Source organism: Ictidomys tridecemlineatus, chromosome 3 (genome assembly GCF_052094955.1).
Source record: "Ictidomys tridecemlineatus isolate mIctTri1 chromosome 3, mIctTri1.hap1, whole genome shotgun sequence".
Taxonomy (NCBI): Eukaryota; Metazoa; Chordata; class Mammalia; order Rodentia; family Sciuridae; genus Ictidomys; species Ictidomys tridecemlineatus.
This window is the reverse complement of record NC_135479.1, coordinates 101,264,084-101,289,472: the sequence shown is the minus strand read 5'-3', so window position 1 is coordinate 101,289,472 and position 25,389 is coordinate 101,264,084. Positions and strand designations below refer to the sequence as shown.

At 44.2% G+C, this 25,389-nt stretch overlaps 1 protein-coding gene across 1 annotated transcript in view; it reads right to left on the bottom strand.

Moving 5' to 3' along the window:
* Positions 1 to 24,983, bottom strand: part of Igsf10 (immunoglobulin superfamily member 10) — a 28,653-nt gene extending 3,670 nt beyond the window's left edge. The window contains exons 1-6 of the mRNA XM_005339919.5: positions 24,595 to 24,983; positions 22,939 to 23,124; positions 21,593 to 21,722; positions 18,929 to 19,319; positions 12,785 to 17,101; positions 11,486 to 12,386 (exon numbers count right to left, since the gene is read on the bottom strand). Of these exons, the coding sequence (XP_005339976.2) occupies positions 11,486 to 12,386; positions 12,785 to 17,101; positions 18,929 to 19,319; positions 21,593 to 21,722; positions 22,939 to 23,123 (5,924 nt within the window). The 5' untranslated portion in view covers position 23,124; positions 24,595 to 24,983. The remainder of the gene's footprint in view (positions 1 to 11,485; positions 12,387 to 12,784; positions 17,102 to 18,928; positions 19,320 to 21,592; positions 21,723 to 22,938; positions 23,125 to 24,594) is intronic.
* Between the last annotated feature and the right edge of the window lie 406 nt (positions 24,984 to 25,389).

Sequence of the window (25,389 nt, the reverse complement as noted above, 5' to 3'; positions counted from 1 at the left end):
ATGAGGTTTGGGGAGTTCTGTGTGTGGAGTGTTATAAGAGGTGCCAGTGTTCAAGCGTGGAAGGGATCTTCCTGGCATATGAACCAAGGCACGATCACTGTACTGAGCGTGTTAATAAAAGAGAAAAAAAAGCACGGACATCTACACTGTTTCAAGATTCCCTCACTGTCACTGTGCACCTACAAGACTGACAGGTTTGACAGCTTGCCTTTGACCTCCGAGAATCCCTGTGTGTTCCACTATGCAGCACTGCCACCTGCTGTGGAAAGAGTCCTAATTCTTTCCAAAAGCATTGGCTGTCTAACTTGGCCACACATTAAGACCTCTTGTGCAGTTTTCTTATGCCTGGGGAGTGTCTTCAGAATGGCTGACTGGATTGGTGTGGCTGCGGCTTAGACATCAGGACCCTGAAAGACTACCAGACGATGTCATGTGCAGCAAAGGCTCAGAACCCCTGCCTAGAGATTGGTTCTCAGTGCTTTTCCCTCTCCACCTATGGCATAATTGTGTGGGGCCAAATTTATGATGCAGCAGATGGGGCTAGGGATCCAGGACCCTGTGGGGTAAATACTGTGAGTATCTACTTCTGGGTTTCACAGGGCCCATGCAAACCTACTTACCACAATGGGAAATGGAGCAAGAGAGAAGGCAACCTTCCTTTACCACCCTTGCAGGAAGATCTGACTGAAATGGGACTTGAGAGGCGACTGGCACATGGAAAGACTTAAAATCCAAGAAAAACACCACTAGATTGTAATAAATTGTACCTGTCCTGCTTTTAGCAAAGAATTGAGACAGCAGTAAGCTAGGACTGATTTCAATTTTCATTGCAACAGATTAAGAAAAAGATACACAAAGCCAATGAACAATTGTATGTGAGAAGCAGCCTCGAATCTTAGTTTGCACTAAAATCATCTGAAGGGCTTTTAAGAATACAGATTGCTTGTTAAAACCACCAGCGTTTCTGATTCAAAAGTTCTCAGGCAATTCCCGAGCTCCTGGTAAGGACACTGCCCTCTTGAGAACCACTGATTTGGGGGGCAGGTGTCACCTTAAATCTGACAAGTGGGGGCTGTAGGATACAAGAAGAGCTACACATGACATGTAGCGGTTTCTTTTTTTACACTAGCGTTTTTGAGAGGATTTATAAGTTTTCCCTGAGTTAATTAAAATTCTTGTTAAGGATTAATGCAGAAAGCGCACAGTTGAGAATCTGAATAGGAGTGCCCGGCAGCCACTTTGCCATAAAGAAGATCCAAGGCCAAGAACTGAGAAAGACCCAAGAGAGAACTGAGAAAATTCTGACCATCAGAAAGGATGTGACACGAACCCCAAGGAGCCCTGAACTGAAAAGGCAGTCCAGAGAAAAGAACTATGCAGACTGTTGCTCCAACCTGGCTGCCCAGATGCCCACTGGAAGCCTGTGACTGGCTGTCCTAACTAAAGGAGGCTGCACTGTAGGTCCTGGTAGGTTTAGGTGCAGCTCAGGGACCTGGCTGGTCTGAGAGACTGCTCTGCTCTGAAGAAGGAGCCCACTTTGGGCCCGCATCCCAGGCGCCCAAGCGCATGCTGTTGCACCAGTCACCGCTAGATGCCATCTTGCCTTAGGTGCTGGTGGCCGGATTCCTGGTGCTGCCGGAAACCTTGGCTAGGTGTACTTCACAGGGCTGAAGACAGGTCCCTCAGCATCCTGTGACTCTGGAGGCTGAGGACGGCACCCCTGGAAGCAATCATCCACTGTAAAGTCATGATAACTGCTTTCCTGAACTGCTGCAGTCCAGGCAGCTGAGACACTCAGATGCTGCCATCAAGGATAAACACATCACCCAGAGACTACACCTTCACTAAACCAGAGAACCTACCCAACTGACATTCTATGTCTCATCTAATGAAGATGTTTCCCTACAAAAGCTATTTCATAGAATTGGAAAAGGTAAACACAGGCATTAACAGAGGCACACAAAAAAACAGGACACCTCCAATAGAGACATTAGTGCTCAAGACAGAGATCCCAGTAAGAAGGAAAACGATGAAGTGTCTGGGGAACAATGAAAAATAATGATCCTGAAGAAACTTAGATGCAAGAGAGTCCAGGTAGACGGCACAACAAGAGAAAAAAACATTTTATGAAGATTCAGAATATGAATAAAAAAACCACAGAGATAGAAATCAGAAAAAAAAACTATCAGAAATCTTGGTGATAAAAACTTCAATGAAATTTTCAAAAATACAACAGAGAGCTTTTACAACAGACTAGATTAAGAGTTTCTAAACCTGAGGGCAGTTAATTTTGAATTAATCCAGTCAAATAAAAAAAGAATTTTAAAAAATGAAAAAAGTCTACAAGACATATGGAACACCATTAACTGAACAAATATTTGCATTATGGAAATTCCAGAAGGTGACGAAAAGTAAAAGCATTGAAAACCTAGTCATAGAACAATAGAGAAAACCTTGCCAAATCTTCAAAGAGATATGGACATCCATATACAAGAAGCTCAAAGAATTCCAACTAGATCCAACCAAAACAGAGCTTCACCAAGACTATCATCACTGGAGTGTCAAAAGACCAGACAGAGAACTTGAAAGAGCAAGAGAAAAGCATCAAGTCACACAAAAGGCATGCCCTTAAACTTACAGCAGGTTTCTCAGAAGAAACTTAAGAGGCAAGAAGAGAGTGGGATGATATATTCAAAATACTAAAGAAGGGGGGAAAAAAACCTTAAAAACCTTCCAGTCAAGAATACTATATACAGAAAAATTATTTTTCAAAAAAAGGAGAAATAAAATCTTTCCCAGATAAGCAGAAAGCAGAAATTGAATGAATTCACCACTAGACAAGCCCTACAAGAAATGCTTAAAGGAGTCCCACACAGGAAAGAAAAGGACACCAACTGTCATGAAAACAAGGAATATAACAACAACAAAAGGTACACAAAAAACTTTCCTATCAATTATAAGGTTTCCATCAAATCACGAAAAGAACAAAAAATATACAAAAAAAGCAGAACACAATTTATGAACAGCAGGAGGAAATTTATACCTATCTTGAATGTAAGTGGGTTAAATTGACTAAAAAGCAGAGAAGTTGAATGGATTTGAAAACATAAAAATATCCAAGTGTTTGTTGCCTGTAAGAAATCCACTTCCCTTGGCACAGATATGCACAGAGTAAAAGTAACAGGTTGGAAAAAGATACCAATGGAAGCCAAAAATGTACAGGAGCAGCCATACAAAAGAGATAAGTCAGACTTCTAATCAAACTAAAGAGAGAAGATCTGTCACAACATATTGAAGAAACAAATCAATTCGGCAAGAAGATATAGCAATTGTAGATACATAGGCACCCACCACTGGATTACTCAAATATATAAAGCAAATATCTAGATCTAAAGGGAGAAATCAACTCCAGTACAATAATGGCTGGGGGTTTCAGCACCCCTCTTTCCTCAACAGAAAGATCATTCAGACAGCAATCCAACAAAATCTGGTGTGTATCATACTCTGGATCAAATGGGCCTGACCATTTCATCTAACAGCAACAAAGTATATATTCTTATCAGCGCATAGAACATTCTCCAGGATAGAATATATGTGAGGCCACAAATCTAGTCTTAAATTTTTTTAATTAAAATAATATCATGTGCATTCTCAGATCACAAACTGCAAATTAATAACAGTAAGAATGGATAATACAAAAATACATGGAAGTTGAAGAAAATACTCCGAAATGACTAATGAGAAGTTAAAGAAATTAAGAATAAATTTAAACTGTTCTAGAAACAAATGAAGATGGCCACACATCAAAATCTGACAGCAAAGTCAATACTAAAGAAGAACACCCACCGATATTAACAAGTACAGACACCAAAGAGAGAAAGATCTCAACCTAAGAATTCACCTTAAGGACTTAGAAAAGAACAAATTAAACTCTAATTTAGTTAAAGGAAAGAAATCAGATTGAAGCATAAATAAATAAAAAGTACAAAAGATCAATGAAACAAAGAGGTAGTTTATTGAAAGGATAGTTAAAATTGACATACTTTTAGGTAAGCTAATTAAGAAAAAGAGAAGACCTAAATAATGATGAAAAAAAGAGATTTACAACTGATAACACTACAGAAATAGAACTAACAGAAACCACTATGAATAATTATATGTTAAAAAAATGGAAAATCTAGAAGAGATGGATAAATTCCCCACACATACAGTCTACCAAAACTGAATCAAGAAAAAATAGAAAATATGAACAGAATAATGAGCAATGAGTTAGAATTAAGACTCCCATAAAAAAAAATCCAGAACCTGATGGTTTTACTCTGAATTATACCAAACATTTAAACAACTAATGCCAATTCTTCTTCAACAATAATTTAAAAAATGAAATATAATTAATTTTACAAGGCTACCATTACCTTATACTTAAATCAGATAAAAATATTTTAAAAATAAAATTATATCCTCTATCCCTGATGAATATAGAGGCAAAAATTCTCAAATATCTGCAAACCAAATTCAACAGCACATAAGAAATCTTGATAGCATACTATGATTAAATGGGATTCATTCCAGGGATACAAGGATGATCAACATAGTGCAAATCAACACATCGTACAACACATCAAATAAAATGAAGGGCAAAAACTCTTATCATTTCAATAGATGTAGCATTTGACAAAATTTAACATTCTTTCATCATAAACACTCAACAAATTAAGTATAGAAGAAATATAACCAAAAATACTAAAAGCACTGTGTGAAAAACAACAGTCAATATCATACTGAATGGGAAAAAAGTGAAAGCATTCTCTCTAAGATCTGGAGCAAGGCAAGGATATTCACTTTCGCCACTTTTAGCAAGAGCAATTAAGCAAGGGAAAGATAAAGGGCATCCATATTAGAAAGAAAATTTATCCACATTTATAGATGACATACGTAAAAAAACCTAAATACTCCAAAGCTGTTAGAATTGATGGTGAATTTATAGGATACAAAATCAACATAAAAAACAGAATTTTTAAATACCGTAATGAACTTGCTGAAAAGAACAATCAAAGCAACCCCATTCATAATAGCTACAAAAATATTTATAAATAACTTTAATTATAGAGAGCTTTTGCTTCCTTGTTTAAAGTTATCAGACACTAATGGTAAGAGAAATTATAAAGGACATAAATGATAAGACAGCTCATGTTCATGGAATGGAAAAATTAATATTGCTAAAATGACGTTATTACCCCAAAAGATGTATACAGTCAATATAAGCAAAAGGATGATGGAGTCAATATAATCTATCAAAGTGACGAAGACTTCACACACAAGAAAACCTCCTAGGGGCTGTGGATGTAGCTTAGTGGTATAGCACTTGCCTAGCATGCGTGAAATATTAGGTTCAATCCCCAACATTGAAAAAAAAAACTTTCCTAAAATTTACATGGAATCTGTAACCATAAAGGATCAAGAATAGCTAAAATGATCCTGAGGAAGGGGGGAAAAATTACAAACCAGACATTATTTAAAAAAAAAAGGCAGAGGCATAACAATACCTGACTTTAAAACTTATTACAAACATATTGTTATGGTTTAGATATCAAGTATCATGTCCATGGTTTGGATATCAAAGGCTCATGTGTTGAAGGCTGTTCACCAAGACTGCAATGTTTGGAGGTGGGGATATGGGGAGTAATTTATCACTGTTGACAAGAACAACTTAGAGAAGGGAAAGTTTATTTAGGCTCACAGTTTCAACAGTTCACAGCACACCATAGTAAAAGGGAATGGTGGGGGAAAGCTTTTCACCTCATGGTGGCCAAGAAGCAGAGAAGAAAGAGTGCAAGGGACTGCAGGGAAGATGAATCCTTCCAGGGCACACACCCAGTGCCCACTTTCTCCAGTCCTGCCCCCCATGCCTACAGTTACCACCCAGTTAGTCCATTCAAACTGGGTGGACTGATTAGGTTATAACTTTCATAATATAATCACTTCCTATATTAATACAGAAGCTTTGAGGGGACACTGCATATACAAACCATAACATTTCACTTCTGGCCCCCAAAAGCACATGTCTATCTCCAAGAGTCCCTTTAGTCTCAACAGCTCCAGCATTGCCCAAAGTTCAATCCAAAGTCTCCTTTCAGACTTAAAACTCTTGGTTGTAAGCCTCTGTAAAAACTGAATCAATTACACATATCCAATATACATTGGCACAAAGTAAACATTCCCATTCCAAATGGGAGGAAGAGGAGCATAGAAAGAAAGGATATGACCAGAGCAAGACCAAAACCCAGCTAGGCAAAAAGTCCTAGAGTTGCACATTAGCCTCTGTAGCACATGGCAGTGAGATGTGATTTCCAAGGGGCTTAGGAAGCCCTGCTCCTTTGGTATTGCCAGTTGCAGCTGTTATGGCTGCTCATCATGCCTCTCTCCAGAGCCAGCAGCTTTCCTTAGCAGGTTACCTGCATTACTGGCATTTCTTAATCTTGGGGATCTCTAATGCAGTTTTATACTCAATTTTCTGGTGAAACTGCAAGTTTTCAAAATCCTTCTGCTCTGCCTTCTGCTCCCAATTCTCACAGTAAACTTGGCTAAAAGTTTCTTCCAATATCTATGCCACTGCATGAATGCTGTGCTGCTTCAAAATTTCTTCTGCCAATAAGTCTATCACCTTTAAATTTTGCCTCATACCAAGTCTCAGGGAATGGGGAAAAATGTAGACAAGTTGCCAGCATGTAATGTGAATGGCCTCTAGTTCAATTCCAAACAGAATCCCCATTTACCTCTGAAACCTCATGAGCACAGTCTTTATTGTCCATGCTCCTATCTATACTCTGGTTTTCTAAGCTCCCACCAGAATTACGCATTATGCTTTACATATACAGCATTCTAAGAGTTCTCTTGCCTGCATCTCCAAACTTTTCCAAACTCTTTCTGCAAACCCATTCCAAAGGCTTCTGAACCACAGGGTCAAGCTAGTAACAGCAACAGCCCTATTTCTTGGTACCAATTTCTGTTATTCAAGTTCTCATTGCTTTGACAAAAAATATCTGACCAGAATGACTTAGAAGAGAAAGCCTATAGTTTCAGAGGTTCAGTCCATGGTTGACCAACTCTATCACTTTGGACCTGAGGTGCAGGAGAATATCATAGGTCACTGAGGGCATGCCCTGGGAGAGTTCAGCTTTCCTGTGACCCCTTCCCCTTCTTTCTCTGCCTCCCAGTCACTATGAGTTGAGAAGCTCTCCTCTGCCACCGCCTTCTGTCATGTTATGCTGACTTACCTTGGCCCAAAGCCATAGAGGTGGCTGATCATGGACTGAGAAACTCTGAAACCCTGAGCCCAAAATAAACTTTCCCTCTTGAAGTTGATCTTTTTGGGTATTTTGGTCACAATACACGAGGGCTATGACCTCCTCATGGATAAACTGGTTGATAGTAGAATGGACTCCTGTGAGGCAGTGGACGGTGTAGGCAGATGGGTCATGTTGGCAGAAGTAGGTCACTGCAGACATGATCTGGAAGGATTTTTCCCTTTCTGCACTCCCTTTCTCTCTCTCAGCTTCCTGAATGCCCCGGGCTGAAGAGCTTTCTTTCATCACACCCTTCCACCATGATGAGCTGCATCACGTCTGGCCCAACACAAAGGAATCAGCTGAACCATGGACTGAGAATGGAAACTGAGCCAAAGGAAATCTTTCTTCCAAGTTGTTTATATCAGGTATTTTGGTCAAAGAAACAAAAACTGACTAATAGATTTAGTATCCAAAATAGCACAGAAGTGGATAAAAATAGACACAAAACCCAATGGAACAGAATTGAGAACATGGAAATTAATATGTTTATGCTGCCAACTGGTTTCTAACAAGAACATACCGTGAAGAAAAGACAGTCTCTTCAATACAAGGAGCTTTCAAAATTGAATATACATATACAGAAAGACAAAACTGGATTTCTTCCTTTTATCATACACAAAAATCAACTTAAAATGAATCAAAGATCTAAATGGTAAACCTGAAACTAGGGAATTACTGCAGGAAAACAGTAATGCTTCAAGACTTTGCTGTAGGCAGGACTTTGTTTTTGTTGCACTCAAAAGCTATAAGCAACAAAAGTTGAAAAATAAACAAATGAGATGACATCAAACCCCAAAACTTCTCCAAAGGAAATAACCAGTTTGAATAGACAACCTACAGAACAAGGAGAAATCTGTTCCAACTATCCATAAAACAAGGGATTGCTATCCAAAATATATAAGAAACTAAAACAAAAATTCAATTGAAAATGGGCTAATGATCTGAATGGACTCTTCTCAAAGGAAGACAGAAAATGGCCAAATATATGAAAAATGCCCAGGAGTTTAGCCATCAAGGAAATAGAAATCAAAACCACAACAAAGCTGTGGTCTTACACCTTAATGAGAATGGCTACCTTAAAAAAAAATGCTGAAGGGGGGTGGTGGAAAAGGGGAACTCTTAAATACTGTTGGTGGAAATGCGAAATTGAACAGCCATTAGGGAGAAGAGTGTTGGAATCCCTAAAACGCCTGAGGCGAGAACTACCATTGTCTTGCTATCACTCCATTGGGTACATGTCCACAGGAGACGAAATCATTACACAAAAGGATGCCTGCATTCCCGTGTTTCCTGAAGCACTCTTCAAAATAGTACAATATGAAACCATCCAGACGCCCATCAGTGGACAGGCAGATCAAGAAAATGGGGATGAACATTCACAGTGGAACATGAGTCACAAGAAGTCTTACATTTACAGCAGCACTAATGGAACTGGAGGTCATTTATTAAGTGAAATAAACCAGACATGGAAAGACATAGACCACATGTTTTCACTCATCTGTGGAAACTAAGAGGTCAACTTAGTAGGAAAAAGGAGAACAGCAATTGCTAGAGACTGGGGAGGACGGGAGGCAGAGGTGCAGGCAGCCCCAGCACACAGAGAACAGGAGGCAATTCTGGCTTCCTCAAGTACCTTAAGGTCACATGATCAAAACAATCTAGAGTGATTCAAAATGACTAGAAAAGGGCCAAACTCCTGACACACAGAAATGACTTGTGTTTGAAGAGATGCAAAGCTTAAGACCCTTATTTGGGTGCACACACTGAGTTACCATAATGCACCCCACAGAGATACCCAAATGTGAGGTCTCGATAAAAAAAAAAATTGGATGACCAAAATAATTTTTAAAAATTAATGTGAGCCCCTCAGTCTTTCCCAGGAAGTGCTTCTCAGATCACCTGTGCATAGGACTCACCTGGGGATTTTTCTGTTTATTTTTGTTGAGATTTTTTTTTTTTTAAGTGCAGGTTTGACAGCAGCAGTTTTGGATGGAGCCTGCCCTGCACTTGTGCCAAGCCTCCAGGTCACAAGGAACAAGGTGTCAGAGGGAAGAACACTGTCTGAGCTGAAGCATAGGAAGACAGGCTGAGCATTGTCATCTGAGGTCACTAAAGCAAGCTGCAGAGGGCTCTATGTCCAGGCTGCATGGCCAGTAGCTTCACTTACTTGGGCATGGCAGGGTGGGCTTGTCTCATCATAGCTATGATGGAAGTGTCCATTTTTAGAATCTAAACTCAAACTGTTCATCCTAACAAGTGGGAAGATGAAGGGGTTCTTTGGAAGGGGGTGTGTGTTCTGTTATGCAACAGAAGTGCCCTCCTCCTTTCTGATAACTATCTGCTGCATCTGAATAAAGGATACCTGGCCTTTTTGCATAGATTACTTGTGAAAGAGTCTCTAAGTGTCCAGTAAGCAAAAAGCTCTATTTCATTATTAAGAAAAAAAAAAAACAGTATGCAGGGCCTCTGGTGGGCCCAGGATAGGAGCTGCAATCTTACATACTCTTGCCTTTTCCACGATAAGAAGATTCCCATGTTCCACAAATGTTTTCCCAAAACGAAAAGTAAACATCCTCCAGATTTCTCTGCTGTTTAACTCTCCTGACCAGCCTTTATGCTGAGATGCTAGTAATACATTTTGGAACACTTCCAGACTGCCTTTGGACTTACCTTTAAGACACTGCATTACATTTTCTCATAACTCAGATATGAGATTTCCACTCTCAAAAATGGACTGAACACTTCACAAATGCCAGGTTCTGTCTTTACAGCCTGCATGGTGAACTTGATCTGTAATTTCCATCAAAAGCATAAATGTGACACATTCAACACCTCCTACATCAGCTTCTGCATGGAGAGTCAAACTTACCTTCAAAATTATCAATAACAAATAATCTCTGTGTAAATGCAAAACATCCTCATGTGCTATGGAATTTATTTTAAATGCATTAATTTTAATAAACAGAAGTGTTTTTTAACATTAGAGAAATAGTATAACTTGAAGGCAAAAAAGACTGATATTTTGAAATTAAATGCAAAAACTGATAAGACATTGGACACACACACACACACACACACACACACGGTAATGGGTATATGTGTACTAGGTAACAAATACAAACATGTGGTCCTTAAAGTTCACGTTTCATTGCTCAGCATTTTAAAATTGTAAACCTAAACTAATTTCAATTTAATACTTAGGTAATTTCGATGACTTATTTGAAAAACTTCAAAGTTAACATTGCTTTAAATTAAAGATCATGAAAAACTTAAAAATTAACATTTACTTTGAATTAAAGATCATAAATTCATTAATTATATTCAGTATCAACTCATTTTGATACTAGGAAAAAACCACAACTTCTATGCTTGAGTGTCAATTTATCTCTATTATTTCTGATTTTTCTACATATTTTCTATTAATGAATAAACAATATTTTATGTAAATTTATATGAAATGCTTATCCCCATCTTTTTCTGGCCTATTATAGAAAATCATTGCATAAAATTATGATGATTGAAAATGGCAAATATTAACACATAAGCTCTAATTATTCCTTTTCAAAAATAGGTTTTAATTTATACAAGAAGCCAGCTATAAAGTGTGTATTACTATGCCTAGAGTAACTGAGCTGTGTGTGTCTGACCACATGGGGGGAGCAGAGGTCCTTAAGACATTGCACCTTGTGCAGGTCTGAATGTTTGGACTTTCACAAAGTGCTTTACAATTTCAGGGAAGAAGAAATGAAATAGTGATCCAGGTTTCAGGTGTCTGCTAGGAGATTCTGACGAGGGTGATAATGCGCATGTCCCTCTAGAACCTCAGCTGTCTCAAAGTTCTCTCCTCTTTTTTATAGAGAAACTGTGCACCTTTACATGCTTACCCTTTTACAACTGTCAAGTATGAAGGCAAATGAGAATTTCTATCCTGCATTTAACTATGTGAACTCAGGATTTGGCCCTTAGACTTCAGCATGTAAGAAAACGGGTTTTTATATTCCAATGATCTCAGGTGGACTTGATTTCTTTAGGGAGAGCCCTCTCTGTGCAGAACCCGTGGCTGGTCACCCCTTCCCCTTCAGAAGCTACAACAGCTCGACAGACTAGCAGTCACTGCAACCACTGCTCGGCTTTACCTGTGCCACTGGTCGACCACCGCCCTGGATGGAAGCCTCCAGATTATCTTGGGTGTGGGCTCCCCAGCAGCTGAGCAGTTCAGTAGCAGTTCATCCCCCAGGTTCACCTCTGTCCACCTTGGGGAGGCGACCTCTATTCTGGGGCTGGTCTCCTGCCCCTCCACTCTGAGCGTCACCACCCTTCTCTCCGAGCCAGTGGAGCTGGTGGCAATGCACTCGTAAGTGCCCCTGTCAGCAGGGGCTAGGTTGCTGATGTGCAGAGTCCCATTGGCACCTAAGAACCACTTGGCACTAGAGGCCTGCAGGGGTTTTATTTCAGTGCCGTCGGCGAGGACCCAGTGAACGAGGGGCTGAGGAGTCCCTTCTGCAGTGCAGGGCAGTTCCAAGCTCTCCCCCAGACGCCCCACGAGGACTTGCCTCTTCTGCTCTAGAATGACTGGGGGAGCCGCGATGACTTGTACCCTAACCAGCCGTGAATCCTGGCCAGCGGAGTTGCTGGCCACACACTTGTAAAAGCCACGGTCGTAAATGCTCAGCTTTCGGATGACTAGAGCTCCGTCGGCGGTCACCAGGGCCTGTCTATTTCCTGTGGACGACTCAGAGACCACTGACTGGTTTGCAAGAATCCAGGAGACCCTAGGACTGGGCCTACCCTCTGCTCTGCACGTCAGCTCCACGGTGCTTCCAGAATAGACCGTGATCTCTTCAGTGCGTCTCTCCAGGATCCTGGGGGGATAGGAAACCACGGACAAGGTGACATGAAGGTGGTCCGTGCCAAATGGGTTGGACGCTGAGCAAAGGTACTGTCCACGGTCCTGAATGCTGACCCTCTGGATAGACAGAGTGCCATTGGGGTGTACCTGGAACCTGCTATTCTGTTTCCTCTTAGACAATTCAAGTCCTGATGAGAAGAAAGAAATTCAAAGTTCAGATTGGAAATACAGAACTATCTTTTTGTTAAGCTACTGGGAATAAATACATTTTAAATTAAACTCTAGGTCTTCTGATTGCTAATTATTCCTTGATTTTTAAAAAAATTTATATATTTTAAAAGCCAGATAGTTGAACCCAATGACCACTCAGTCATTTTCAAATCGTGTTTGTGAGGGAGCTCTGCTTTCAAATAATTTAAAAAATGGTTCTTAATTATTTTAAAACCTTCTAATGAATGACGCAAAGGTCAAATGAGGATTTCGTGATTTCTGTGTTTTAAAGAAATGTGTAACTGAAAATACAACACAATCTTTCCCCTGTTTCATGATTAAAGGTGACCAAGCACAGAGGGACAGTTCTCAATACCTGATGAGACTCTGATCCAGTGGACGGTGGGCGGGGGGTTCCCAACGGCTGTGCAGGGGAGAAAGGCGTCCGAGTGCGCAGGAACCGTGAAGCTGGCAGCGTTTCCTCCAACTATTCTGGGCTTTTCAAACATACTCCTCAACAAAGAGTCAGAGGGAAGGAGCTGGAAAGTCATGATTTTTTGACTAGCTTTCTTATCCGTCTTCTGTCCATCCCAGTTTGAAGTCTGAGAGGTGGCCTCTGGTAAGCTCAGAGTGGGCAACTCACTTGGGACTGGATTTTTACCTTTGCCTGCAATTTCTGGGTATAACTTGGGCCCAAACTGGTTTTCTGGCCAGGACAAGGGAGTCCATTTGGAATCCTGAGACTTAATTGTTATCGATCTTGGTCTCGGGGTGAGAGTAGGGCGTCCCCAGCTGGGGTTGGTGAAGTGGGCCACTCCAGTCACAAGTTTGGCATCTGGCTGCTGGGGAGGTGCTGTGACGGCTGCTGCTAATTGCTGTAGATCAGCATCATGCCTCAAGGACTTGTTCAAGGTGACCACTGTATCTGTCCTCATCTTGAAGATGGGAGTTGCCAATCTGTCAGTAACTACAGTTTGCGTGGGGGGCAGGGAGGTGGGAATCGGCACTAGAGGACCACGGCTGCTCAGGAATGGTGGCTTGCTTGAGGGTCCAACACTGATTTTCCTGGCTGCCGTACTTTGGGGTGATTTGCTGGACACCAACATTTTGGAAGCAGTTGTGCTCCTCAGAGTCTGGGTGGTCTCTTGGGGCGGCCCTTCAGGTACACCTGTCAGGGGAAGGGTTCTTGAGTGAAGACCAGTTGTGCTTGAAATCCCACCTGTGTCTTCCAGCGGTGGGGGAGTGAAAGCAGAGACGCCAGGCTCAAGGGAAGTTTCAGCTATGGCTGGAACAGGTGTCACGGTGGCGGAGAGAGGCAGGTCAGCACTCTGGCCTGGAGAGATGCTCGGGTCATTCCTGTTCCTCCGAGGCTCTTGTTCTCCTGGATATTCTGGGGACCTGGGTCCTGTTGTTTGGGTCTTATAGATAATGACAGATGTGGGAGCAGTGGGGGCACCTGTCAGGGAGGCTGTTTGCACTGGTTGGAAGCCAAGTGTGCTCGATTCTCTGGGGGTGGGAGTGGGAAGCAGGGAGTGGGAGGATGGGAAGAGCAGCTCCCTCCCTGTGGGGTGGTGTCCAGATCTGGGGGTTTTGCTGGTGTTGTGGTGGGTGGCAGCCAGTGTTACAGGTGGAATCTGCATCAGCCTTGCTGAGAACGTTGCAGGAGGGAAGCCAGGAATGTGATTTGTGGGTAGAGCAGGAGATATTCTAGGAAGCATCGTAGCTGTACTTTTCTGTAAACCAAACGTACGCAGATTCTTTAATATCCCTTTTTGTTTATAGTTATTTACAAAGATCTGATGCCAGGGGATTTTCCTTATTGAGAATCTTGTAGTGGGCAGAGCCGTGGGCACTGGTGGCTTGATGACAGGACCTGGAAGAGGTGGTGTAATCCCCGACTGTCCTCTGGCTTCGCTGGTGGTGGATACACTCAGGGAACTATTATCTGCTAGGAGAGGTTGATTCAGAGGTGTGGAGGTGGGGGCAGGAGTCGTGGCTGCAGTGGGGGCCCCGTGGCTACTTTCAGCACTGACATATTTTATTGTGGGCAATGTTTTATCAATATCCACCTCTGTTTTGTTCTCAGATAATGAAGGATTCTGGGCTAGAGTTGTGGATCCATCTGCTGTGACCATGGTGACGTCAGCGTTAGGGTGGGTGCTGGGGGGAGGACCTAGAGAAGACGTCGCTGTTGTAGCAGAGGCCAGTGCCTCTGTGGGAGGACAGGACAGGCACCTCACAGGGAGCTCTGAGGCTGAAGGTGTGGTAGTGCTTTCCTCAGCAGAGCCCCGGACTGCAGGCCCCACCATGCCGTATCCGTGCCGTCGGAGAACTGGAGTCCTGTATGGGCTAATAATTCGCCCTCTGCCCCAAATTTTCCTGCGCCGCCCAAAGCGTCTTGGGAGTGGGGTGCCAGCAGTGCTACTTCTAGGAACCTGAAATGAAGGATCAGCAGTAACGTGTGGCTCTGAAGGGAGCCTAGAGGTGCTAAGTCCTTGCAGAGTGTAAGAATAGGATTGCTCGCTCCTGGGTTCACTGGCTCCCGTCACTGGTGTCTGGTGGCCGTTTGTGGTATTTACCGACTCTAAGACCACATCAGCCCTGTTATTGCTATTAAGCGTTTTGATGAGGGCATCTCTGGTCACAGTCCTCTGTGTTGTTGGAGGAGCCTTTTGGAGATGCTCGTACCTCCCCATCTGCTCAGACTCCTGAAATTCAGTCGTTCTGGGCATCGGTGGAGAGACAGCGGCTGGATTTTGGCTGGCTGCACCGTGCATTTGGCTTGAACTACTTGGATCTAGGTCCTCGGGTGTGGCTGTGGTTTTATAAGTGGTGGACTGCTTGAAACCTGTAGGGTTTTCAGGCTGCACAGGCGGACTCACCATGGGGGAGGCTTCTGTGTCAGAGGCTCTGTTGGCCACAGGGCTCGGGGCCATTCCTCCAGGGCCAGTGGCCTCCACCCTTGCCATAGCACTGGGAGCTGTGGGGCCCGAAGACTCCTCTTCTGGGGGGAGCACACCCGAAGAGCCCTCTTCCTTGCCAGGTGAGCTCAGGAGCCGGGAGCCTGGCGTGGGTGGCCCTGCCGTGGTGCTTTCCCGTTTCTGTGGCACAGTATTCTTTTTGGCTCTCTCCAAAAGAGCTGCCCAGTGTCGTGGGTCAATCCTCCGTGCAGAGGGGGGAAAGTGCCTCCTATGCTCCCTCAGGCCTCGGTGTGCTGACCCTCCCCGCAGCAGCGGGGTGAACCCCCCTCTGTCATTCTTACTTGCTCTGGAGACTGGTCTCCTAGCCTGAGTCCCCAAGGAAGCAGACGGAGGGAGCCCACCAACCACAGACTCCTGAGGGCGAGAGCTGGGACTGGGCTCCCCAAGTCCAGATCCATCTGCATCCCCCTCCTGCTCTGATGGCCTTTGACTTTTCATTTTGACTGAAACTTGATAAAGCAGAAAATCCACCCCCGAAGGGTTGGCTGCTACACAGCAATACTGACCTTGGTCTTCTGGGGTGACCTGCGGGATTCTCAATGTGCCATTGTTAAGAATTTGCTTTCCTCCTGAGGACTGATGGAGGACAGAGCTTCCTGGAAGGACCCAGCTAACAGAGGCGTCTGGGGTCCCAGTAGCATGGCATGGGAGATCAAGCGTGTCACCAGCAAAAACTGTGTGACGAACCCCCCGTTCAGGAAGAGCCTGCACGCGGGGCTCTACCACAGTGATCCTGTAGCTGAGGACGTCTGCGTCACCGTAATTGGTACTTACGCAGTGGTACATGCCCGAGTCAGAACCATCGGCCATCTGGAGTTCCAGCTTTCCACCTTTGTCTATGAGGATTCGTCCATCCTCACTAACATAGGGGGCCCTCACTTTGCTCCCATCGGCTAGAAGCCACTCCAAGTGTGGGCTGGGTTCCCCTTGGCCTGGGCAGTCCAGAGCAATGGTGCCACCAACCAGGACGGTGTGCTCCAGCTTGGTGTCGTTATTCCTTGAAATCATAGTCCACTTGTGTGTCCCTGGCTCCCCCGCTGTGGCTGGTAAAGTGACTTGAGCCTCACTTGCGAACTGGATCTGTAATGTCCCCAGGGTGGTTGCAGTTCTGTTCAGCTGCAAAGAGATCCGGTTCTGCATCAACCACGAGGGATCCGCTCTGAGGTCGGCCTCCACGTTAGTAAAGATGTCTTCGGGCTTAGGTGCCACCTGTCTGTATTTGTAGCGCAGCTGCGGTGTTTCAGGAGGCAAGCGGGTCCTTTCCAGTGTCAGAGGGGCATCACTGTACAAAGCCAGAATGTGCCACACTGGCTGAATGTCACTGGGATCCAAGTTGCACACCAGGAATGTTGAAAGTGACAGATTGAGGAAGATGTGGTTGTTTTCTTCAATGAACGCCATGGGCCGTGTCGTGGAGGGCTTCTGAACGCTGCAGGCCACGTTAGCTTTGTTTCCAAACTGGTCTGTCATATTCAGAGTTAGGGATCCGAGGGGTGCCAGGAAGTCTCGGGGAGAGATGGAGGCAGAACCACTGTCTTCTGGAACAATCGGTCTCTTTGATTGCAGAGACGGGTTGATGGTTGGCTTCACACACAGGAAAGTGGCAGCTGGGACCAGAGCAAAGGGCCTGCCCTTAACACTCTGGGGGTTCATGCAAGCAGGACACAGCTGCAGACCAGAGGTACCTCTGTCTTTTTTGCATTTTATTACATCTAGGAAAAATCACAATTGAATTACTATCTATCAGTTGTGACCTCTTTATAAATTCACACATGAATATTTTGAAGAAATATTTTTGCTACAATTTGAAATTTGAATATTAAATAGGTTTATATGGTTTCTGCCTTTGAAATGATTTCTAAAAAAGATGTCATCTATGTCTCTGCTGTGACATCCTACGCACAGGCCTGAGGGTTTCATCCATCTTATTCACTGAGGTATTTCCCAGTCCTAGAAAGTGCCTGGTATATATTTGGTACTCATTAAATATTAGTTGGGATGAATCATTTTTCTATCTAGGAAAACAAAATGATATGTTCATCTTCATTTTTTATTAGTAGTAGCTCCCTGTTTTAGTGTTCAAGATAGTCACAGAATACCTTTGTCCTAGAAGGATGACCTGTTCCACAAGCAATCCTTTGTAAGACTCTGAATATCATTAAAAAAAATTGTTTTCCCCTATTATCCAAAGAATATTGACCAAAATATAAGATGTCATGTCCTGGAACGACTTTGTAGAAACAGGAATGGAGAGAGACAGACGATGCTCAGGGTAAAGAGCAAGAGGCGAGGGTTCATAGACCAGGGCATGAGACAGGAGGCCAGGAAGACTCGGGTCCTGAGCTGGGGGGTGCCCCGCTGCCTGAGGCAGAGGCCCCAGAGGAGGAGCCGGCTTAATGCGAGGGGAGAGCACTGTGCCCGAGCAGTGGGGTGGCTCACTGAAGGTCTCATGGCACCAGGCAGCCTTCCACATCACAGAGCCTTGCCCACCTCCACACCGAGGTCAGACCTCACATTCCCTGGTATTTTAAATACTGCTCTTGTGAGCCCGTTTAAGACGGCCAGCCACTGGAATAATCCAGAAGAGCAGCTGTTTCCCTCATACAAGATGCAGGCTAGGATTTACACGCAGGAGCTCCCACATCATGCACTGGGCACAGCACTTAGATCTGAGAAGTCCAGTGCTTCCTAAGACAGGCAAATCGGTCATCAAATCACTGTCACGCAGGTACAAGTTTCCTCTCAAAGGCCCAAGAACGTCACTCTCTATGCATTTGTGTCTGGGACGTCAAGACCATAAGTACCTAGTGGGTGGGTGGCGAGTTCACCATCAACATGTCATTGATAGGTGCTTTAACAAGGATTACTGAGAACCTACTGTATTCCATGCATGTTGCAAGGGCTAAGCTTAGATAACAGACACTGATAACACCACAGGCCCCAATACCAGCAAATACAATATGTAATCCTCTTAAGAATGGAAGTTTGGGTGGAACGATTCTTATGATATGGATGGGGTGGGTGCTGGAGCACCCCGACTTCCCAGAGGAGTGAGTGCTAACCAGACTTGCTGGCTGGGAGCACCAACAGAAACAAAGGGACAGGTAGGAGAAGCAGCAGGGACTATGACACAGCTGTGGTTTGTCCAAATGTAGTTCAGGTTCATTAGGGCAACAAGTGTCTGTGTGTCTGGGGTGAGAAAGGGCCTGAGGGCTGGGAACTGAGCATTGGCAAGGACCACAGAGGGAGGACTTGGCACGTGGGCCGGGAGGCACTCTCCAGCCAGAGGTCAGCACGGTTCTTAGAGGGCCAGATGGAAAGAAGGTGGGCTTCATGGACCGTCCACCTCTGACACAGCCTCTTGACTGCACCATTGCAGCACAAGTACAGGTGGAAACCAGGTGTCAAGACTGTCATCCCCAAGTTATGACTGGGGCTTCACTTTCTCTTCAGCTAACTGACCTAGGACTCTTGTACTGATCAGACACCTCCAAGTTGGGTCCTCTATTTAATTAGGAAATGAACCACTGTGCAGATACCTGGCTTCTCCTGTATCCAGTCAGACAACCACCTCAGATGGCAGTCACAGACCCACGGGTTCCCGTGCAGATAGAGGCTCTCTAGGGCAGGCATGTAGGAGAGCATCTCCTGAGGGAGGGAGGGCAGGAAGTTGTCAGACAAGTACAGGTACTTGAGGAAGGATGTCTTAAACATCTGGAGGAAACGCAGAGACACAAAGGTATCTGGATGGAGCTTAGTGAGCTGGTTCCCTTCCAACTGCAGCAGGCGGAGAGAACTGAGCCCATAGAAAGCCTCGGGGTTTATGAACTCAATGTTGTTGTGGTCCATGTGCAGCCGGGTCAGGCTCCTGAGGCCATGGAAAGTATCTTTCTCAAGTTTGCGAACTTTGTTATAGCTCATTTTTAAGACCTGTAATCAAAAAAGATAAACATATTTATTTTGTTAAAAGAATTTTCACAAAAGGGGAAAAGCATATGTTGTAATTAGTCCAGTGCCATATGCATACCTGGTTGGGAGTCCAATTCAAACAAATTAGTTGCCAATTAAATAAGGAAATATCAGAAAAATTAGGACATGCATAAGGAATCATTGCTAAATTGAAAGACATAATAATGATATGATGATTATTTTTGAAAGATTCCTTTATTTTATTTTATTTTGGTACCAGGGACTTAAGCTAGTGCACTTAACTACTGAGCCACATCCCCAGCCATTTTTAGTATTATTTTGAGACAGAGTATCATTAAGTTACTTAGAGCCTCCCTAAATTGCTGAGGCTACTTCTTGAATTTGTAATCCTCCTGCCTCAGCCTACAGAGCCACTGGGATTACAAGTGCATGCCATCATGCCCAGCTATTTTTTTCATTTTAAATAGCTTTGAGATATTATTAGCATCATAGATGCTAATAAATAAAATGCTAAAATTCACCTTTTTTATTTTTTACTTACTTTTTTGGGGGGTGGGATTACTGGGGATTAAACCCAGGGGTGCTTTACCATTGAGCTACATCTCCCAGCCCTTTTTCTGTTTTATTTTGATAGTGAGAATGTAAGCAACTTAACGAGACTCTAAGTTCCTGAGACTGGCCTTGAACTTGAGATCCTCCTGCTGAAGCCTCCTAAGTCACCAGGATTACAGCCACTATGCCTGGCAGAGAATTCATCTTTTAAAAGTGTACAATTCGTTGGATTTTAGTACATTCATGGATTTGTACAACCATCTCCACTCTCAAATTTTAGAAAATTTTTATCCTCCCCAGATAAAAACCAATTCGTATTAACAATTATTTTCCCCCTCTTAGGCCTAATCAGCTGTTAGTCTACTTTCTATTTCCATGGATTTGCTGATTCTAGACAGTTCACATAAATGGAATCACACAACATGTGGTCTCTCTCATGTGTCTGGCTTCTTCCACTCACAAACCGCTCAGGACCCACGCTGACGCCTGTCCCACCCGCCTCAGCCTCTCTTTCCTTTTTATTACTGACTAGTATTCCATTGTATGCATGTATCACATTTTGTTTCTCCACTCATCAGTGGAGGGAGTCTGGGGTATTTTCTACTTTTTATTATTTTTGGATAATATGACTTTAATTGATTTTGAGTTGAAATTAAAACAATTTTGAATGTTTCAATTTTGCTTGAGTTTTCTCCAGTTCTCTGATTATAAACTAAACTTAACCCATTCCCCCCCACCCCCCAAAAAAAGAGGCTGGTGAAAACAAGATTTCCCCATTGTATTTTCCTGGTTCAGCCTAAGCTGTCATCACTATTGACCACGCTGTCCTGGAATGCCACGTGTCCTAATAAATAAAAGTTAAATTGGCTACACAGATGAGCTTTGCCCCAAGTGTTATCCCGAGTTCCTTAATACTTCCTGAAAACCCGGGTAAGGTGCAGCCTCCTGCTCTTGAGGATGCCCGTTTCCAGCAGAGCCTGATGAAGCCGGTCCTGGGCACCAGGACCACATGGGCTGCGTGCTCCTGCCAGGTTCATGCCGCTCCTGGGGCTGGTGTGCTGCACCGGGTGAGACCACTGCTGTCTGCATTTCATTGACTGTCTTATGAGGAGTTCTGGGACTCAGAATGACTGTGCTTGTCCTGAACCAAAGTTTCACTCCTGTTCTCAATGGACAGTGTCTGCCTTTCGGGAGTTCACGTCCTCTTGCAGCAGCTGCAAGGGCTTCCGCACCAGCAGCTCCCTGGGCTTCCCTTGCTTGTGTCCCTGGAGTTCTCTTGCCTTCTAGTTTCTCACTTCCCTGTGACAGTTCTTACGGTGCTTTCTGCCCTCTTGGAAATCCATAGAACTTCAAAAAGGTTTTCAAAGAAGGCAGAACATACACAAGAAATTAAGTAAGGCTGGACAATAGTTCGCTGATTCATAGAAAAGGTACCACATTCTATTCCCAGAGAAACGTGATTACAAATAGTCTTTGAAAGATAAAATTTTAAAGGTTCAGTGATCCCCTGGGTACTTTTTTTTACCCCCGTTAGTTGGAGGTATAAGAAAATTTCCCTGAGAATTTTCATAGTATTCTAATTTCCACGTATGGTTGCATTTAAAAAAAAAAATCAGTTCTTCACGTGCTCCCTTGACATCTGCCTCTAACTTCCAGAAGGTCTGCTTTGGGGTCCTGGGGGAAGGGCACCCCTCCACCCTCCCCGCCCTGCCCCGTGTCACCTGCAGCGCCTGCAGATCCGAGAAGGTCCTATCAGCGATGATGTGGATGCCATTGCTGTGCAGCAGGAGCAGCTCCAACTTGCTCAGGCCAGAAAAATCCATTGCCGTCAATCTAACCAAGCTGTTGTACCTGAAATCAGAATGCCACTCCAGGCATGAGCCGACTCTGCCAGCGAAAGATCACAGCAAAACACGCTCACACGGAACGCTCTTGCTTTACCTGTGCTCTAGGGAGAGGGTCAAATGCTTGGAACATTACTGAAGTTATCCAGATGCCACTGACTTACTCTCCCTTCCCAGTCCTGTGATCTCTGCTACTATGTTTCCAGGACATGCCACATCCATTCCCATCTTTAAACCTTCATGGACTTGCTATAACTTCAGGGCAGAAGACCCTCGACCCTGCCCTTTTATACTTGTAGATGTAGGCCATTCAATCCATAGTGGTCAAGGATCTGGGGCTCTGGAGCTCAGGTTTTAGCTTCTGGTTGGGCGTGATTATGAGTTCTGGCTTCTAATAATACTTGTGTGACCTGGGTAAAATCCGGAGACCTTGTGTGTTCCAGTGTCACTACAAAGTGCTGCAACAGAGTCCACTACAAGGGAGTTATGAGGATCCAATTTAGTGCTGAGCCTGGTCAGCACACAGTAAGTGCACAATTAATGTTGGCTCTTATGAGTCACGGCTGTTCCCAAGGCATGCTGCATGCTCTCCTATTCTCATTACAGCATAGACTGTTCAACCACAGCTTCTTCAGGTGAACAGTTTGCTGTCCATAACTGTATCCTGCTTGGCACACAATGAATGGGTGTGCTCACTAATGTCACATAAGAGATTTAACCCCCACTACACGTGCACACACACACCTTCTCATGAACCTTTAAAATACAGTCATCTGTGGTGGATTCAATTAGGCATGCGTTTTAAATAAGCCACAAATAGTAATGGCTCACATTAATTGTGCACATACTAACTGGGGCATTTTTAAATCTCAAAGGCCTTGCAAAAGAACATCACGGACTTTCCATGTCACTTGCATATGGGACAGTTCTAATTGCCCCATCATCTCTTACGCTATATCATAATGCTGATTGCTAAGAGCAGCTCTATTATTTTCCAGCAAAAATGTGCCCAGAGTGAAGCTTTTTCACAAGCAGAGCCTCCCAACCTACCAAGAGACTGTTCAGGTTCTAGAACTTTCTCCTCATAAAGGACTAGCAGGAAAAAGTATTGTCCCCAAGACTTACCAAAGGTTCTCATGAGATCATTTCATACAAAAAAAATGTTTAAAACAATTGTGGTTAATCTTCCAAAGCCATGGGGACTCTGGGGACAAGTCACTCACCCTAAATTGATGCGTTCCACATTGGGTGAAATGCTCTCTGGGATGGAGGTCAGGTACCGAAATGTGCAGTGCACCTCTGTGGACACATAGCAGGTGCAGCGGCGGGGACAGGCTCTGCTCCTGGGGGCAGTCACCAGGAGGACCCCAGTGAAGGTGACCAGCAAGCAGATGGTCTTCACCCTCATCCTAAAGGAAAACAAAATCTCACTTTGGAATTGTAAAAAAACTCAACTGAATTTCAGGACCCCCACCCCCACCCCCAACACACACACACAGTAGAAGCTCTAGGACTGGACAGAACTTTAAGGGTCATGCATGGCTAATTTCATTCACACCTTCTACAGTGAAAGGTAAAGTATACTTCTTGTAAAACCTCAGTGTGAGCTTATGGTCAAGCAGGATGCTTATTATTGTGAAAATTTCACAGCTTCTCACTTCCTAATGAAGAGCAGCAATCCCTACTATCCAGGGATGGTTAAAGGGGAATCTAGAGCTCAAGATGAGGCTATTGTGACAAATGAAGCCATAAGTCTTGGTTCCTGTTTATTCCAGAGCCTATGCAGACTAACTTCCAAAAAACCAATTACAAAAATAACACATGGACACCTCAGAAAACTGGAAAACTTTAAATAGAGAAATTTACTCATCATTTCAGCATTCATATAAAACCAACGTTTTGCAGCATTCCTTTGTAGTCTTTTCATACATGTCGACTGTATACAGAAGGCATATATCTGTGTGTATGTCTATTATAGATGACATTGTGCGACATTTATCATTTAATGTGTAATGTGTTCTTCATTTGATTAAATTTTCTTCAAAAACATTTTAAGGGTTATAATTATTCACTGGAAAAGAAAATAATTTTTGTCCAACTCTTCATGTCCTCGCCAAAAAGACACATTGGACATTTTGCTGCCAGCTAATGAGCACAGGCAGCAGGAGCTGTCCAGCTGGGAGGGCTGAGTCTTGGAGCCAGTCGGCAGTGGCCACACTGACCCTGCAGGCGGGAGGTGGGCTGTGTTGGCTCTGCAGAAACACCCCCTGCTCCTTTTCTTGGTCTCTGTCCTCCTCAGCCTGCCACAGGGGTGGAGAAGCTCACCAAGGAGATAATGTGCTCATCTTGTTGGGAAAACCATATGTTACCCACACGTGGGGACAGCCAGGGATCCAAAATCTTCTCCTGGACTTTAGAACACAAAAGGGTTAAAATAATTTTTTTGAATTTTTTTCTAACAAAAGTGATGTACAAGATTTGTAAATCTGTTCCTTTGAATAGAATTGTTTTCTTTTGGATTTAGCCAGAAATTATCCTTTCAGAACTGTGAAACACACTAGAAATAAATGGAAGCTAAATTGCTTTTCACATACATAAGGGAATTATTAGGGTTTAGCCCAGGTTAAAATTTAATTTAGGAATCATATGACCACTTTGATCACTATAACCATTTTGTTAGAAAAGATTTTAAATACACTCTGTATGACTGGAGGTGAATGTCCACCTTGCTATGATTATATCAGCAAGCCAAGGGACGTCAGGGTGAAGGTGGTCCTCAATTCAGCTAGAAAACAGAGGCAAGTTACTTAAAAGAATCAGAAGCATAAAAGAATATAGGGGCTTACCAAACTGAAGAGTGAAAGAGAAAGGGACCATACCTGAACTCTTCTTTCCCAGTCCCGAATCTTCCTGTGACATAGGCAGGGGCAGAAAATCTTTCCAAATAGGAGAAAATCACGTCCAAACTCAAGGCAGAAAAAAGTTCTCTCCTCCCAAACGGAGCAAATGGCTCAGGGTGATTTTACTACAGCTGGGAAGGGAGGCGCTGCGACCCCTTCAGAGCTCCAGCCGCAGCCAAGTTTCTCCGAGGTCCCCTTCCTGGGGACTGAGGGTGGAGGCTTTGAAGTCCTTTCTCCTCCGGAGTTGGTTCTCCTAGGAGCTGTCACTCAATGTGGCCAGTGCTCGCACTCCAGCCTGCCCTTCAGTCTCAGGAGTTTCTCTGCAAATTCTCTTAGGCAAACGTGTCATCGTGTCCACATCCACTATCTTTCCTGAGCGTGGTCACTGTCATCAGAGCGCCCCTCCCCTCTGCACATCCCCCGCCCTCGTCTCCGCCCCTGGCTCTGTAGGCTCCGGGGCAGCCCCTTCCAGCCCCGCAGTCTGCAGTCCGTCAGGGCTGACGGACACGCCAGGCTTTCACCTCCACTCCAGGTGACCAAGGGGCTGGCTCCGCGCTCCCTCCAGGTGGCAGCGGGTCCAGACCCTTCGGCAGGCGGGGCGGGGCGTAGCGGGAGGGTGACACCCCTGGGCCCTGCTAGGCTCCCAGGGGGAGGACCACCACCCTCTGGTTCTCTGGGAGGGCTGTCACTGGCTCCTGGTGGCTCTAAGTTCCCAGGGCTTTCTCCCTGCAGGTCCCTCCTGGCTGGCAGGGCTGTCTCCGTGGCTGCCCATTC